Below are 17,593 nucleotides of genomic sequence, written 5' to 3'. Positions count from 1 at the left end.
AGTGGGGGCAAAAGACATATCTGGCTTCAAGACTAAGCTTGATAAGTTTATGGAGGGGATGGTATGATGGGATAGCCTAATTTTGGCAATTAATTGATTTTTGACTATTAGCAGGTAAATATGCCCAATGGTCTGTGATGGGATGTTAGATGAGGTGGGATCTGAGTTACTACAGAGAATTCTTTCCTGGGTGTCTGGCTGGTGAGTCTTGCCCACATGCTCAGGGTTTAGCTGATCACCATATTTGGGGTCGGGAAGGAATTTTCCTCCAGGGCAGATTGGCAGAGGCCCTGGGGTTTTTTCGCCTTCCTCTGCAGCGTGGGGCACGGGTCACTTGCTGGAGGATTCTCTGCATCTTGAAGTCTTTAAACCATGATTTGAGGACTTCAATAGCTCAGACATAGGTTAGGGGTTTGTTACAGAAGTGGATGAGATTCTGTGGCCTGCGTTGTGCAGGAGGTCAGACTAGACGATCATAATGGTCCCTTCTGACCTTAAAGTCTATGATTCTATGGCAACCGCTAACACTCCCCCTTTATTTCTGGGTTCTCTTACGGGATGGTGTATGTGTAGAGATAGATAGGTTAACACACACATGAACATCTGACTTTGCACATCATTCTTCCCTTACTTTATACCCTGGCATCCCAAGAGCAGCTTGCTGTCTAAGAAAAACAATGAATATTTATATTTCAGCACCCTCTGCATTGGAAACGATCACATTTTAGGTCTTTCACCCCACACCCACTGTTTACATTTGAATAGGACTTTGGGTCAAAACCTGCTTGTCTTATTCAGGTGAGTAGTTATACAAAGCCAATGGGTCTTTGATACTAGTGCTGCCCCTGTTCCTACTTCAGATTTTGTTCTGTTGGGCATGTTCTCTTTATTATGTGAGCAAACGAAAGCCAGAAGCTTATGCTACAAACAAAGGAGAAATGCCTCATGTCTCAGTTTATAGTACTCAGAGCATAGTAAAACACATTAAGTGCAGGTTTATGAATGGTTTGAGTGACTAACACGGCAATTTTCTCCAGGTATCAGGATAAAAATTATTGTGTCACATACTTCAGATGCTGGCATAGTACAGTATTTAGACACGAGGGATAATTACATGCCCCAATACAAGAGTCTACTTAGATTTAGAAAAGAATGGCACTATTTCACAAGAAACGGTGTTTCTTCAATGGGATCCATTATCCAGAGAATTTCCTGATATCAGGGATGTGTCTTCTGATCTCTCCGGACAGCAGACTATTAAAAACGAACCATGCGAATGTCAATGTTAGGAAGAAAACCACAAGCCCTCACGACCGTGTTATTTGATGTCGATGGCTCATGCTGTTTTATCCAACCTTTTTAATATCAATACAGCTAAAAGAGCCCGGGCTTCATTTTTAATTGGGCTTCTCTCTTGTCTTTTTGAGACTCACCCTTTGAAAATATTTAAGTGTTAATTCAATAAAAACCAATGTGATTAGAGTCAACTGCAGAATTTTTCCCCCTCCTGAATTACATAGGGCAATATCATGTATCTTTGATCTTATTACATTTCACAAAGGCTTTCACAAACCTCCCTCTATCTAGATACTTATACTTCATAGCCATAACATCAAAGCACCTTACAAACATGAATGAATTGATCCTCACACCTTGTGAGGTAGGCAGGTATTATCATCATCCCCATTTTACAGATGGGGAAATGAGGCACAGAAGGAATTGCTCAAGGAGTCCATAGCAGAACCACAAATTGCAGCCAGATCTCTTGAATCCCACCTGCCTTAACTACCAGACCATCCTCCCCCTTTCCCACAGGATGGTTCATCCCATTACCTTTTCTAAGAGCTGCCTCAGCTGCTTTGTCCTGGCATCACGTGAGCACATCGTCTGTTGGGGAGCCACCACTGTGCATATACACCGTCCCTCGCTGTCTTGGGCAGAACTGTAGACCTGCCAGCTTTCCTCTGGGTTGGTCGGCAACACCTAATTGACACATGGAAAAGGGGGTGGGGTTAAGTAAGACGGGGGACACTTAGAGGGATAGCGAGAGTGTAGGGAAATGGATGTATGGGAAGTATTCAGTGCAACCCAAAACATTTTTTTTTAAAAGCAGCAATAGAGCAACACCACAGAAACATAATGGAACCATGGAATAAATAAAGGAAAGGTTCCTCCGAGGGCCCAGTAAATAGGAAGGATAGGATGCATGTTTAATGCAAAAATATGGATTGGGGACAGGTAAACAAAGAGTTTGATGGCATGGAAAGGAGAACAAGAGTTGAAGCAGATAATATGGACACAATGGGGAAGATTGGGGATATGTGGGATGGAAAATCAAGGGGTAGTAGGGTCGGTTGGCATCATTAGTTCAAGTGAGTTCTGATGCACACCCAGCCTGTGTGAAACTTGATGCCATGCTATTATTAAGACACACACTCAATTTCTCCTTGACACACAGAGAATGAAGTGCATCCTGATGTACTAGTCAGTGTTCTCCTGACTCCAGGAACTGAGCAGCAATCAATGGGAATCTACAGAGCTCTCCAAGGTCCTGAAACAGGAATGAGCTCTTATGAGGAAAAGGCAACCAGCATTTTTACTGGTTTTCCCCCCTCTGCTATTCAAAGTGTCCCAGGAGATTTTCAGGAGCACTGCAATATTTCTTAAACTGCTCTGTTAACCCAAGGAGGAGAGAGCGCCCAGAATAGCCGTGAGACAGCACGCCAGCTAATGAGGAATACAACCTTGAAGATGTAATCAGCACTATGATCTGGGCTTCCATAATGCATATGTGGAAAGGGAGCCCAGCAATGAAGCTAAACACATTCCCCAGCTCCTGCAGAATCTCTGACCTTCATTTCCCTTTAATCACACAACATTTTGCAAAATACATTATTTAATCACCATCTCTGATCATTTTGAAGAGACCAGTATTTCACCAGCTAGAAGGAAAGATGCTGGTTTAGTGCTTAAATATGCAATAAATAACCTTGCAAACAGCCACATAGATAGATAGATAGATAGATAGATAGATAGATAGATAGATAGATAGATAGATAGATAGACTGACCAACAAACGGAGTGTATGGGGATAGATAGACAGACAGACTCCAGCTAAAATGATTTTGGGTCACATCACATTCTTGTAACAGGGAACAAACTGCCAAATCCACTCACAATTAACAGAGACACTATATTAAATACTCTTCATCTTGAAACAGTGAGGCTGCAAAATGCTAATTTTTTAAAGACAGAAGCATACAGCCTGGAGGTGAGAGGTGTCAATTCTTTCCTGCTAAGGGAAGAAAGAAGGATTGTTATACTCAGCCATTTCCAATAGATAAGAATCCAGTTTATAGTATCCTTTCAGAAAAGACAAGGGGCACCATAAGGCATGACTAAAATGCACTTGCAACTTCCCTGATGCATTTTCCATCCCGATAATGACTATTGATTCCAGGCATCTGAGTGCATCCGTTCTTGTGGGTCTTACACCTGACAGCAAGCTATATGGAAATGGCGAAATGTCATGACACAGGAACTTTTGAATTTTTTTCAGTCAGGGAAATGCAAAGGGGAAGCCAGCCCCACTCCCAACCCCTCCCCAAGACACCCACTTTCCACTCGCAGGACGCTCTCCAGATGCCTAGCTAACAGGTTGTTATGTAACAGGACAGCGGTCTAAGAGGGGCACCTTAGCTGCGCTGCCAACACACAAAGGCAGCTTTGCAAGGAGAGGAGTGGCAGGACGCACAAGCTCTGTGCCTTTCCTCCCAAGCAATCCGTCATGCTGGGAATGTGCCTTTACCATGCCCTTCTTCTAACTATGGCAATCTCGCCCCACTGCTATGCAAATGAAGGCTGTAGCTCAATTCCCAATAGCTCCATCTTGACAACCTATTTAATGAGAAACCAAAAGATTCCTGGATTAACCCAGAAACACCCAGTCACATGAAAGAGAGAGAGGAGGAGGGGGTGGGGGAAGGGAAGGGGACAAGTCACTATGGCACAATTAGATTTTCTAAGACCAAATCCTCTGCCAGCACAACTGCAAAACATCTTCATCTCGTCCCCACCGCCCCCCAACACACAGCCACCGCCCCCCTAAAAAGAAACCCCTGGGATTTTCCACCCAGCCCATTCCCGAGGCTCTACAAGATGAGAGAGCTGCCCTTGGGAAACCTCTAAGGACAGCATTTAAACACACACACGCACCCTCTCCCAGTCAGTTTCCCGGCACAGGTGCAGGACACAGCCAACCAAAGGCTGGGAGCGGAACTATTCCCTTCCCTCCCCACCCCAATGACTGGCCTCTGCCACCCACTTCGCTTCCCTGGACTCGGACGATCAGGCCAGACCTTTCGACTTTACAAAACAAAGCCAAGCCAGCCAAACCAACCATGACAGTGCTCAGCCGCGCTACCCTCACCTCGGCTAACAGAACACGCGCTTGGCACAGGAGACCAGGGCCAGCAGCATCTAGCCCCGATCCAGAGCAAACTTTGCGCCCCTCCTGCAAATTAAGGATCTGTGCTTCCAGGCCTCACCCCCCACCCTGACACACACACAAGGTTCATAGATGTGCCCTGCACACCCGCCCCTCCGACACACACACAAAGTGCATAGACGTGCCCAGCACACCAGCCCCCCGACACTTACCCCCGTGCTCCTGTCCAAGGTGCCCCCTGAGGCTGCGGTTAACTTGGCGGTGTTCAGCCCCACCGGGGAACACACCAGCCCCCCCGACACACACATGAAGTGCACAGATGTGCCTGGCACACCAGCCCCCAACACACACACAAAGTGCACAGACGTGCCCTGCACACCAGCCCCCGGCACACACACACAAAGTGCACAGACATGCCTTGTACACCAGCCCCCTGACACACACACGAAGTGCACAGACGTGCCCTGCACACCAGCCCCCGGCACACACACACACACACACACAAAGAGCACATTCTCTGCACACCAGCCCCTCCGACACACACACAAAGTGCACAGACGTGCCCTGCACACCAGCCCCCGGCACACACACACACAAAGAGCACATTCTCTGCACACCAGCCCCTCCGACACACACACAAAGTGCACAGACGTGCCCAGCACACCAGCCCCCCGACACTTACCCCCGTGCTCCTGTCCAAGGTGCCCCCCGAGGCTGCGGTTAACTTGGTGGTGTTCAGCCCCACCAGGGACGGCAGCGTCTGCGACATCCAGTTGGTGATCATGGCCATGGTGCTCAGGACGACTCCAATCTTGAGTAAAGGCACCGACATCTCGGCGGGGCTCGGCTCCAGCCACCCTTCATTCCGAACCGGCCCGGGGCTGCCCGCGGCTCACCGCCCCCCGCTGCACCGCCCCGCCGGCCGAGCGCTTCCTAGACATCTCGGCTCGCTCCCGCCGGCGTGTCTCCACTGCCTGGCTCCCGGACACCCACCCAGCCACCTGCCCGGGGCGCGCAGCTTTGCAAACCAGCCGGGGGGCGGGTCGGGGTGGCTTGCAAGGGGGGAGGAGGCGGGGAGGGGAGAGGGAGGGGTGCTGGGGGGGCTTTTTGTCAATGTGGAAGGAGCCGGTTCTCCAAAACCCCGCGTCTCCCTGGGACGGGCAATGCACATGCCTGAAACTGACGCTGGGGCGGGATGAAATGGAGTGGGGCGGGGGGAGGAGACCAGCGGCTAGTGGGGAAATAAAACGCGCTCTGATGTCAAACTGCTGGAGAAGGGGAGGGGGGGGGGATTTTTTTTTTTAGTTTCCTTCTCCTTTTGCTTCTCTTTAGCGCCCCCTGGCCGCCGTTCGCACAGACAGGCCCAGCCTTTTGGGACTTAAAATATCACAGAGGCCAGGTGGGCAAGTACACAAGGGGGTGTCTCTCCCCCTTGAGTATCAGTTTGCATCAGCACCACACCCAGGCCGGGGTCTGAGGCGTCGGTGAACCCCAGGAAGGGTTGGTTAGTCAGGGGAGCTGCCAGGGAGCTAAAGTGGGGCACAAACCTCTCTTTTACCAGCCTCTGTTGGCGAGAGAGAGAAGCAGGGATACCCCCCCAGCGCTGCATTCACAAATATTAGGAAGAACCCAAACAATTAGTTGGAAAGAAAATGAGGAGGAAGAGGAACTGGATTATAATCCGAGCAGTGGGCTCTCTGCCTGCCTGCACCATATTTTTCCTTGTACAGTTCTGAAGCCAGACAATAATCGTCCGCACTATTGTTGTAGCACGTTGGGCCCAGGATATGAGAGGGACGAGGTGGGTGAGGCTATATCAAACTGGGGTACCTGTACGCTAGGGGCATACGAGAATAATCCTGTCCCAGCAGACAACACATCGTGTTACCCCGTACAGACCATCTTTTTCCCTGTTTTCATTGGTATATTCTGACCCTATCTCAGATGGGGGCATGGGGTAGATTACGTTATTTGGAAAGGGGTACGCAGCCTAAAACGTTGGAAAACCATTGGACCAACTTCAGCTAGCGGAAAGGACAAACTTTCCAGCTTCCCAGAGCTCTTCTTCAGACACTCTGGTTACCTTCCCCAGGTATTAACTGTCCTGTTCGCACGGCACTCCATCTGCTCTCATTTTAACTGGAGCTCTTCCCCATCCCCCTTAAGAGAGGCTAATGCCACTTGTAGCTACCTACTTTTCTGCAAGACGGTGTGTTTTCCATTGACCCAGCCTTACATGCGATGGCCATACAGTCAAAGTGGGGGATCTGCGGCTTTGTTATTCTTGTCACTTTCTCTCTCCTCTGACCCAGCTGTTGCGTGATGTTCTGAGCCACTGTCACTTTGGGTCTATCTGCACTGCGATAAAAGACCCGCGGCACAGCCGCAGCTGGCCCGCCTCACTCGTCTTGGGCTGCGAGGCTGTAAAATAGCAGTGTGGACATTTGGGCTTGGGCTGGAGCCTGAGACTCGCTGCCCCAAGTTTTTTATCGCAGTGTAGACATAGGTTTAGATTGCCTCTGACCCTCAGCATTCCCATCCTAAGATGGTGGCTCTTCCTCCACCTGCCCTGGCTGGCAAATGAAAACAAATTAAATAGAAAAGTCCCTCATATTTCCTTGCCTCATTTATAGCCCTGCCTGCAACGAGGCAGCGGAATCAAAATCTTATTCACACCAGGTAGACGTCTCCTTCCTTAACCTTTAGTTGCTCCAGTTCCAAAGGAAGTCCAACCCCACCCCAATGGAGAACAATCCGGCAGTGGCAGACTTCAAAGAGTCCTCCCTGATTCTCTATAGAATGGTCAAGACAGCAGGATGGCAGAAGGTGGAAGATGTGATGGAGAACAAGCATCTTCCAAGGAGGAGCTGTGATTCATGGGGTGGCAAATTAGGGGCATCAACTGGAGAGAGACGATCCTCCATGTCTGAATGGGGAGCTTGTTACATTCTGAACATGTCTGTTTCATTGTCTTAAGTTTGGGAGAGATGTTCTCAAGCACTGAGGAAATGAACTTCCCTCTCTACCTTAGCCCCAGCAAATCTGATGTCTCCCATGGGTGGTGAGTAAGGTACCTCAGTTTTAATCATCATTATTAGTTGTGTTACAGTAGCTCCCCCGTCAAGGATTGTGTTAGTCATTGCACAAATACGTCACAAAAAGACCGTCACTGCCCCAAAGAGATGACAGTCTAAATATAAGATGAGACGGACCACTAGATACAACAGACCAGTGGGGGAACAAAAGGTAAGCACACAAGCACCTCAGCCTCCCCCCTCAGCTTTCTGTAACAGCTGGGGAGTGGTCGAAGGTCATGCATTTCAGATCACATCTGTCCCATTAGTCTGGGGTTGTATGATCTAGAACAAATGAGTGGATCACTACATGCCCTCAGATGTGACCTCTGAGACTTCAGACCTAAATGATGAAGAGGCATCAGTTTTTACATAGCTGAGCTGCAGCTAAGTTTCTGTTTAAAGGAGATTTTGCAGCCTCCGTCAAAAAACCCTGATCAGCCAAAAGTTGGCAGGTTAAATCATATTATACACATCGGGCCAGATCCTCATCTGGTGCAAATCACTGAAGTCAGTGGAGCTCCACTGGTTTACACCAGCAGACGATCTGGCTTCTTGGTTTCTTTTTCAGAAAAATCTCATATTGCAATTGCTTGCGCTGCAGTGAACCAAACTGTAAGTAGGAAGCCGCATGGCCATTTCATTGCAAACTGTGCTGATGGCTTTGTCAAAACATTTTCACTGAAAGTGGCTTCTCCATAAGGAAACAGTTCTCATTCAAGATTAAAAAAATTTCCTTAAGGGGCTTATATAACTTTCCCAATGACTTCAGAAAGGAAGCGTTCCTCTGATCGAAATTCATGAGTCCATCTTATCTTTTTCTAGGTTAACATTTAAATACCACATGCAGAAGAGAGATTACAAAATTAATCCTCTGGTCATGTGCAGGATTCCCTAAAGAATAAAAATCACATCTCTTGCTCCACAGTAATAAAGGCGGCCTCGGGGGAATCAGAGGCTTATCCCACTGCTTTCTGAGATTTCAAGAGGAACAAGAAGTAATCACAGCATTTAAAATAATAATAATAATAATAATAATACAAACTCTTTCCTCCTCTCAAGATTTGAAACAGCAAAACAATTAAGGTAAGATGGAGAGTTATATGCAATTGTCTGTAACTTCTTTCAAGGATCTGCAATGCATACGTTTTATTACTGCAACACTGGTTTTCATCTTTGTTTGTGTGTGGAGGGGATTTAAAGATGTTTAACTTTGTATTTGCAAAAAGGTCTAATTTCTTGCTGAAGTGCAATTGCAAAGCAGTGACTGACATGCATATTATGCAACTCTGCTGCCAGAGAGCCTCTGCAATTGTTGGATTCGAGTGCCACCTTCTAGCGTAGATTGGTATTGCAGGTACCCCTTCGAAAAGATGCTTTATAATACAGTGGATCATCAGTGATAATAAATACAGTGGCGCAATGAATCATCCTACTCCCAGTCCTCTTTGATAACTCCTTGCCCCCCTAGGGAATTTCTAAATAGCTCTGAAATGGATTTGTTAAGAGACAACTCCCAGTCTGCCTTTGTCAGTGTAAGAGCAGACATTGGCAATGAAATATAGACCAACAGAAAAAGTTTGGTGATGTCATCCAAATTTTTGGTAGCTCACAGGTCAGATTTACACTGGTGAAAACAAGGATCTGTTTCTGGAAGTAGGAATAACTTGCTGCTACGTAACTTTTTAGCGAACTAATCATTCACAAATTCACTATCTACCATTCTTATCAGCCCCCCGTTACTGTCGTATCTGAGCACCTCACAATCTTTAATGGATATATCCTGTGAGGTACGGCAGTGCCGTTATCACGGTTTCAAAGATGGGGAACTGAGGCATACAGGCTAACGTCACACAGAGCAGGGAACCGAGGCAAATCTTCTGAGTTGCAGACTAGTGTCCTAATCACCGGACCATATTTCCATCCTTCCCATAATGGGATAACCTGTCCCATATGTATAGAATCCTAGAAATGTTGGGCTGGAAGGGACCTTGAGAAGTCATCTAATCCAGCCCGCTGCACTGAGGCAGGACCAAGTAAGACTAGACCAGGGGTCTGCAACCTTTGGTACGCGCTTGCCAGGGCCAGTTTGTTTACCTGCCGCGTCTGCAGGTTCGGCCGATCACAGCTCCCACTGGCCACAGTTCGCAATCCCAGGTTGCCAAAGATTGCCAGCCTCTGGACTAGACCATTCCTGACAGGTGTTCATCCAACTGGTTCTTAAAAACCTCCAGTGATGGGGATCAGCCAGGGTTGAATATAGGGGCTTTGCCCAAGAGAACCCCATTGAGTGTGCATTTAGATTCCTCCCCCAGGCTGCTAAAAGGATCTATTTCATGGTAGTAACCTCTACCCTGCCTGCAACCTGCTCCTATTAGATGACTGGAAAAACTCCCATTGACTTCACTGGTGCTGGATCAAAGTCTCAAAAGAGGTACAGACAGTGGGGTGCCTCTACCTTGCCCTGAGCCATGTTTGCAGAAGCATCCCTCACAGAGCTGGTCTACACATGTGCACAATCCCACCACCTATAACCATAACCCTAGCCCTAACTTTGGATCCTTCCGGGATCCCCACCACTCTTGCTGTGGGCAGGGGAGCAGAAGCAGGACTTGCCCTTCAATGAGATCAGGGGAGTTTTAAGAAACAGAGCAAAGCCAAGCGGACGCTTCACAAGACCCCCCTAAGAGAAGAGAGGCGAGGCCGTGTGAAATTGTGGACTCCAGGCCTGCCGCCTCTCCCTTTGATGGCAGTGGGAGCTTTCAGTGGGATTGGAGCACGATTGGGTTCAATCTCTGGATACACCCAATGGCGGCAGATTGAAAGAGTTTAAACATGATTCTCTTCCCACAGCTAGTAGGACCCTCTCAGGGTAGAAGCGTGTCATTGTCGTTCATGATGGGCCGTATCCAATGAAAAAATTCCCACTATGCTTTGGGTCAGACCCAATAACCCTGGCAAGCCTGAAACTAACTAAAGTTTCTCTGTCACTCTTGACCTCTTTCACCGCACCAAATCCCGAGCTCATTGCTCATTTGTCACTCAGTCCTCAACGGAGGCAAAACCGTAATCAACTGTGATGCGCGCAGTATTGTTGTAGCCACGTTACTCCCAGGATATTGGAGAGACAAGTTGGACAAGGTAAAATACATTCTTCTTCAGAAGAAGAGCTCTGTGTAAGCTCAAAAGCTTGTCTCTCGCCAATGGAAGCTGGTCCAATACAAGATAGTACCTCACCCACCTCGTTTCTCTAATTGACTTTGATGGCACTTTGCCCAAGTACGAACTGAATTAAAATGAGGATATGGCCCTGCGTGTGCATACCATGGCTTGTCATGACAGGGTTGCTCATATTGCGGGGCCGCTGCCATTAGAAGACCTTTACTAAGAGAGGGAGAGGGAATTATCCCAAACCCTAGTGTCCAATCCTACTGATATTTCCTATACTGAATTCCCATGATTCATTAATTCCCATGGAAGGCTGCCATAAGTACTGGTGGATGGTAGAATATTTTTCCTTCGGTGCAAATATCCAACAAATAATTAGATGTAAATGTGTGGCTTCATTGGAACAACTCAGATTTACATTGGTGTCACTGAGATCAAAATCTGTCCCAGCATTCTTACCAGGATGGTAGCAGTGAATGCTTATGTCTAAGGTAAAACTCCATCTGCAGAGAGCTCTTAAAGGAAATCACATCCTTCTGTTCTATTCTAGTCTGTTCAGGTTCTTCTACTGTGCTCATCACCACAGTATCTAAGCGCCTGATCCCATACGACACCTACCAGTGCAGTATTCATATCATTTCAATGCTCATTTGGAAAGCAGGGTATGACCTAAAGCACACCTCTCATGCTAGTCTTCAACAAATATATAGAAGAAGAATTAGTTCAGAAGCATAAAGAAATTATCATCTTTTTTAGGCCTTCACCTTCTACCCACATAGCATTTTTAACATACTTTATTATTTAAAAACTATAACAAAAATGCATTTTGTAGCTTTTATTTCACCAGGCATGTATAAAGGTTCATTCCCCTTCAGTATACATAGGTACTTTTATTGGTATTCAGTAGTGGTAATAGTACTATACAGAACCATTCCTCCAAGGATTGAAAAATGCTTTCCAAATGTTAAGTTTTGTAACACCTTTGGGCTTGACCCTACTCTTGTGGAAGCCAATGGCAAAGCTTTACTTTAATGGCGCAGGATCAGGGCCTCTGTGAGGTAGGACTTATTAGACTTATTTCACAGATAGAGCAAATGAGGCACGGGGACCTGAGGTGCTTAAAGACACAGACTCCCATAGTCTGGGCTCCCAATCTATTCCCTCTCCTAGATCCCTATTCTAACCATCTTCCCTTTATGAAAATTATGGGCCAGATCCTCAGCTGGTGTAAATCAGCATCGCTGTACTGCTTACATTGATTTACAACAGCTGAGGAAGTGGCCATGCATAGGATAATCAAGGGAAGAATAAACCCATTTGAATTTTTAGGCTCCTTTGCTTCCATATGCTCCAGAGTATCTAGTCTCTTCTTTCAAGAGCCCGTTAACATAAGGGGAGTTATGCACGGACATCCAGAGAACAATGACTCTCTGAAATCATCACGGACAATTCAATGACTTGATGAATTTACTGTCTTTCCAGATCCCTGGATTGGAGCCTTCCTTATCAGACCCTAATTCCATTATTTATAGCTCAACAAATCGCCACAGCACTTTCTCCAGTCAGTCAGTCCCACCTGGATGTAGCGGAAAGGGGCACACACAGATGCACCAATTTCAGCCCCAAATGGAGGCTTTGCAAAATCCATGATCAATGGTAATGTCTCTATTCTATTTTTAAATGGCAATTATTAAGTGAGACGAGGTTTTTTATTTGGTTTTTTTTTGGTTCAGATTTAAATATTGGCACGCAAGGTTAGAAACCCCAACACTGCAGCTTTATGCTAAGGCCTGAGCCCCAGGAAGTGAAAATGACCAGTGTATTGACCTTGCCCAAGCTAAGTGAAATGCAAAAATGAAACCCTCATTGTTACTGCTCAAGTGGACATGAGCGGCGGGTTCTTTCAACTGTTATGGTCTAAAAGTTGATAGTAAAAAAAAAGGCCATGAGGACATCAAGGACATATGTTTAAATACATTGGGCCTGAACCGACATTCACTTACACTAAAGTAAATCAGGAGCAATGCCACTGAAGTCAATGGAGATACAGTGGTGTAAGTGCGAGAAGAATCAGGCCCGTTGTTTTCAACCTGACAGCATCCTCTTAGGGAAGCTTTCCAGTGCAAAGCAGGATCTGGCCCTTAAAGAGAAACTGGCACCTCTTCGAATTTTTGACAAAACCTCTCTTAGTCTCAGGTTTGCCTCGATATCTCAGATCACCTCTCTTCTGACTGCTTCCTTGTTTATCACACAGGTTATCTGGCTTGAATAGAGGCTCCTTATGTCTCTGAGTTTATCTGTTCCCGTTGTGTATTCTACACCTGATGTCTCCATGACATCAATCATTTCCAGAGCAGCCAATTCTGATGTCTCAATGAGTGAATTACTGCTGTAATGAGATAACAAGCAGCAGGGAAAGATGAACCATTAGGGAACAAAAGATCTCATTTGCATGCATATATCCTTAATAATAAAGGATGAGGCAAGAAAGATATAAAAATATATGGTATAGAATGGATTCCACTTAATAGCAAACTGCTTAATGGAAAATTTCACTAATGAAAAAGTTGTTGTGCATGCATAATGTAAAATGAACCCAGCCGACTGCAATTGACCTGAGAGGCCAGCATTCTCAAATGTGGTCAATAAATTTGTGTCTGTATTTATGCATGACACGCTACTAAAATAGATCTTTGTCTCCCTCTAATGGATGGTCCACCCACGTAAGAGATTATGAAGTTGCCACTGCTACCAGGTGGAGACTTGGGGTCCTAGCCAAGTCCTGTTGACCGCAGTAGAAAGACTCCTATTGATTCAGAGGGATTTTTAGCTCTGTTCTTTAGCTTAAGAGATACAGGCTCATCCTTTTATCAGGGAAGGTTCTCAGTGTCCCAAGCTGTGTCAGTTACACATCCAGAGCCTAACATGTATTTATGTCAATGGCAGAGTAATGTGCCAATTCAGCAACTGCCTGACTGGCAAGCGCAACTGTTATTTTCACATACTATTTTCATGCTTCCTTGGGTTCACAAACAAGTGCATGCACATAAATGCAGGGGCAGATATGGAGGCGGGGTTGAGGTCAGCAGTGATAATGCCCTTTAGATTCATAGATTGTAAGGACCATTGTGATCATCTAGTCTCACCTCCTGTATAACACAGGCCACAGGACTCCCTTGTTTGAACTAAACATCTCTTTGAGGTATGTTTTGTAGAGTTCTTGGATGAGCACCAAAACCAGGATGGCAATGGGTGGCAGCTGTGCTCTGGAAAAGCTCTGTGACATCCCACATCAATGCTCCTTTGGAAGGGAGAAACCTGAGAATGATTCCTCCTGCCTGCTCCACACAACCCTTAGGTGAAATTCACCGCTGTGCAAAGGGCCAGCATGAGACATACGCACCATTTAAGTCTCACTCAGTTCCTCAAAATGAGGCTTACGAGGTGCATATAGGCCTCGTGCACTGGGAAGAACTTGCCCCATAAGGCAAATCCTGTCCAAACAGCACAGCCCAGAGTAATCAGGCTGGGTGTCCGGGTAGCCTACTGAGGCTGGGAGAATGAATCTTAGGGTACGTCTATACTACCTGCCAGATCGGCAGGTAGTGTTCGATGTATCGGGGATCGATTTATCGCGCCTCATCTAGACGCGATAAATCGATCCCCGAATCAACGCCCGTACTCCACCTCGGCAGGAGGAGTAAGCGGAGTCAACGGGGGAGCCACAGCGGTCGACTCGCCACCATGAGGACGGCCAGGTAAGTCGAACTAAGATACTTCAGCTACGCGAATAGCGCAGCTGAAGTTGCGTATCTTAGTTCGAACCCTCCCCACTAGTGTAGCCCAGGCCTTATACTCCTAGACCACTGAGCAGCAGCCAAGTCATTCTGTGGTGCCGCGGGGCTGCAGTAATGCCCCTCTGAGGAGCAGTGTCTGATGGGTTCATATAGCAATAGATCCATCAGCATTACGCCCATGTGTCCTCCCTCCCCATCCCAATCAACTTCCTGCAAGCTGGGGAATCCCAAGCTCTGTGTTCTGTGGCACGGTAGGGACCACACAGCCTGTGTGTGTTTCCACACCACTTGCCTCTCCCCCAGTCTTTGGGCAACACACCCGCACACTACTTGCACTGTGAGCAGTGCCTCTGGGCCTGGGGAACGGAGAAAAGGATCTGTCCCTTAGTGTCATTTATCACAGGAGTTGTCATTTGCTTTTAAAGTGACACTGACTAGCTGTTATCAGTCTAGCTGTCGGTGCAGAAAGTCCACAAGGAGGCTTTGAGAACTGGAAGTCAGGTGGACCGGCCTCTGCTTTGGGAAACCCCAGCTAATGGGGAAAATGCGGTGGGAAGCCGATGTTCACATTAAACAGACTGGACTGCACTGGGCACGTGGGTGCATAATAGTGTACTACAGACGGTCTAGACAGATGCAAAGGACAACAGTCTAATGCAGATCAGGCTTCAGGGGCGCTTTGCCTGTGGGGCTTTGGTTCCATCTATGACACAGACAGGGACCGCTTGCAAAGTACAGCTCTGGCCCTGGACCTTAGTCTGGATTCAAACCCTTCCATGGGTGAGATGTTCAGGTCTGGGCATTCGTGCTTCTCCCCTCAATAGTGGTGTATAACCAGGGCTGGGAGTCACAGGAAAGGGACCACAACGCCCCACTTAGTGGCTAATAGCAGAAGGGAGCTCCCCCACTTCCATCCAGGAGTGGGAGAGTAGTGCTCCCCTACAGCTCCCCCTCCTCCTTGGCTGTGGCAGTGAGAGCACCCCCTCCTGCTTCAACTGACTGTGACCCCTGTGCATGGCCCAATTAGAATGCAAGGGAGGTGAATAAACTGAGAAGAGACTCCAGGAACTGGGGGAGGAGGGGGTGGGATTGACAGCGAGCAAGGAGCAATATTTCCTCCATAGTCCTTGAACACCGAAAGCAATACAAAGTTCATGGCCTCATTCTGCTGTCTTTGTGTCCCACAGCTGAAGTCAGTAGAGCCCAGATCCCCAGAAGGTAGTTAGGGGATCAATGGGCGTTAGACACCTCAGTACCTTTGAGGAGCTGGGCCTAAGAGCTTTCATAGCACTAGGAACGCCTCAATAGAGCAGGACTGCACTGAAGCAATAGAAATGTTACTAGCTTCCTTCCACCTATAACAGAGCCTCCGGTTTTACACTTACACTGCACCTCCCTGTCCTGAAAGATCCCAATGTTCTGCACAAACCACAGGCCTCATTCAGCAGAGCTTACCCCCACTAAACTCCCATTGATTTCAGTGGGAGTTTTGCATAAGGTATGCATGACTGGCTCTAGACACATAGAGCAGCACTGAAATGCAGCCACTTCTGGGGCGAGGCACAGCATGCTGCACAGTAGTCAGGAGGATGTTAAATTCTAGCTAAGAACACGGGACAATTCCTTGCACATGGTAAGTGCCGTGTGAGTTTTACTCTCTACACACAGTGCAGAAGGCCCTGAATTTTGCAGCAGAAGGATCATGCTCTCAGTATTACATTTGAACAGAATAATCCCCCTTTACAGATCTTTGCTTTGTACTCAATCTGTGTTTAGCTAAAGCTGCTCTTGACACTAAACCTACAATCTCATAGCAAATGCCAATATATGTCAGAAGTCTGCGAGCCTGGTACAGTAGCCTTACAGTTAATGGGAGTTTTGCAACGATTTCAATAGATGAGGTTTGTATTAGGAGCAATTATCAGCATATCTTTTACGAGCATGTTTCCTTAAGGTCAATACTGGGGTGTGGATGGGGAAATATTTCCATAGGTCGGTTTGGAATTACCGTGCAGAAAGTCTTTTTATATGAATAAATAAGTATATCCCATTGTTGTGTGTGTCAATTGCTTTATACTATCATAATTAGTACTGAAGTCTGGCAAAGCACCTGCTTTAATCTCCCTGCTCTTGTCCTTCCCACAAGGTCTCTTGTGATCTCACTAGATTTAGAGCATTGTCTACTAAGTAGAACAGGAGGGACTGAGAGTCAGGACTCCTGAGTTCTGCTTCCGGTTCTGAAAGGGGAGTGAAGTTTAGTAGTGAGAAGATGCAGGAGACTGGTAGTCAGCACTCCTGGACTCTGCTCTGAGAGGAAAGGAAGGTATAATAGTTAAAGCATGTAAGAGATTAGAAATCACTATTCCCAGCTTTGTCACCGACTTGCTGTGCTACCTGGGACTCATCATGGCCTCTCTGTGGCTCAGTTTACCCGTGCGTAAAAAACCCCACTTCCTTCAAGAATAATGATACTTAATGTCATTGATATTTGCAGATCTCTCTGAGATCCTCAGATGAAAGGTTGTGTGCAAAAACAAAGTGCAAACTTCTTCCCTTTCACAATGGTTCATGCACCCCACTCGCCTCATGAAAAGCTTAGCTTAATAATGATTAAATAACAAATCGGAAAAGAAACATTTTCCTTTCCTTCCCTGCCTCTGCATCTCTACAGCCATGTTAGTGTTTGTCTCGAGCATTACTATGGCCCTTTGGTTCATGGTTTCATAATAGCAAGCAAAAGCCACAGCTTATCACTCATAACTGAGAATTGGCTTCTTCCATTGTCAATGCAGTTTTACAGTCCTCATCTACCTAATTCAGTTAGATAGTAATTAGTTTTGTATTACTTTACACAGTGATGCTAATACTGATTACAAGGACTGATAACTTGAGTAATAAATATAACCCAAGGCTGACAATTACCTGTCTTTTTTATTGGTGAAAGCTGAAGTTAGCGAAACGAGACACTAATTGGTTTATGAAATGAGGCATCTGCCTCCTGTTACAGGCTGCAGATTTGCAGCTTAATTCTACCAATGTGGCTTCACAATAGGGGATGAAGGAGCCTAGCAATCAGTGTGAATGTTTGAAAATCACCTCGACAGCTA

General features: G+C 46.6%; 1 protein-coding gene across 4 annotated transcripts in view; it reads right to left on the bottom strand.

Moving 5' to 3' along the window:
- Positions 1-17,593, bottom strand: part of OLFM1 (olfactomedin 1) — a 66,520-nt gene that overhangs the window by 27,926 nt on the left and 21,001 nt on the right. For 2 of the 4 annotated variants that reach the window (XM_024206674.2, XM_024206673.3), the window contains exon 2: positions 1,834-1,983. In XM_024206674.2, coding sequence (XP_024062442.1) covers positions 1,834-1,884 — 51 coding nt within the window. In that variant the 5' untranslated portion in view covers positions 1,885-1,983. Of the gene's footprint in view, positions 1-1,833; positions 1,984-4,659; positions 4,723-5,129; positions 5,473-17,593 lie in introns of those variants that run through there. The other 2 variants (XM_026657332.1, XM_026657333.1) reach the window with 2 other exon arrangements.

Source organism: Terrapene carolina, unplaced genomic scaffold (assembly GCF_002925995.2).
Source record: "Terrapene carolina triunguis isolate 2854851 unplaced genomic scaffold, T_m_triunguis-2.0 Scaffold238, whole genome shotgun sequence".
Lineage (NCBI taxonomy): Eukaryota > Metazoa > Chordata > Testudines > Emydidae > Terrapene > Terrapene triunguis.
Note: the sequence above shows the minus strand (reverse complement) of the source record. Positions and strands in the feature narration are given on the sequence as shown.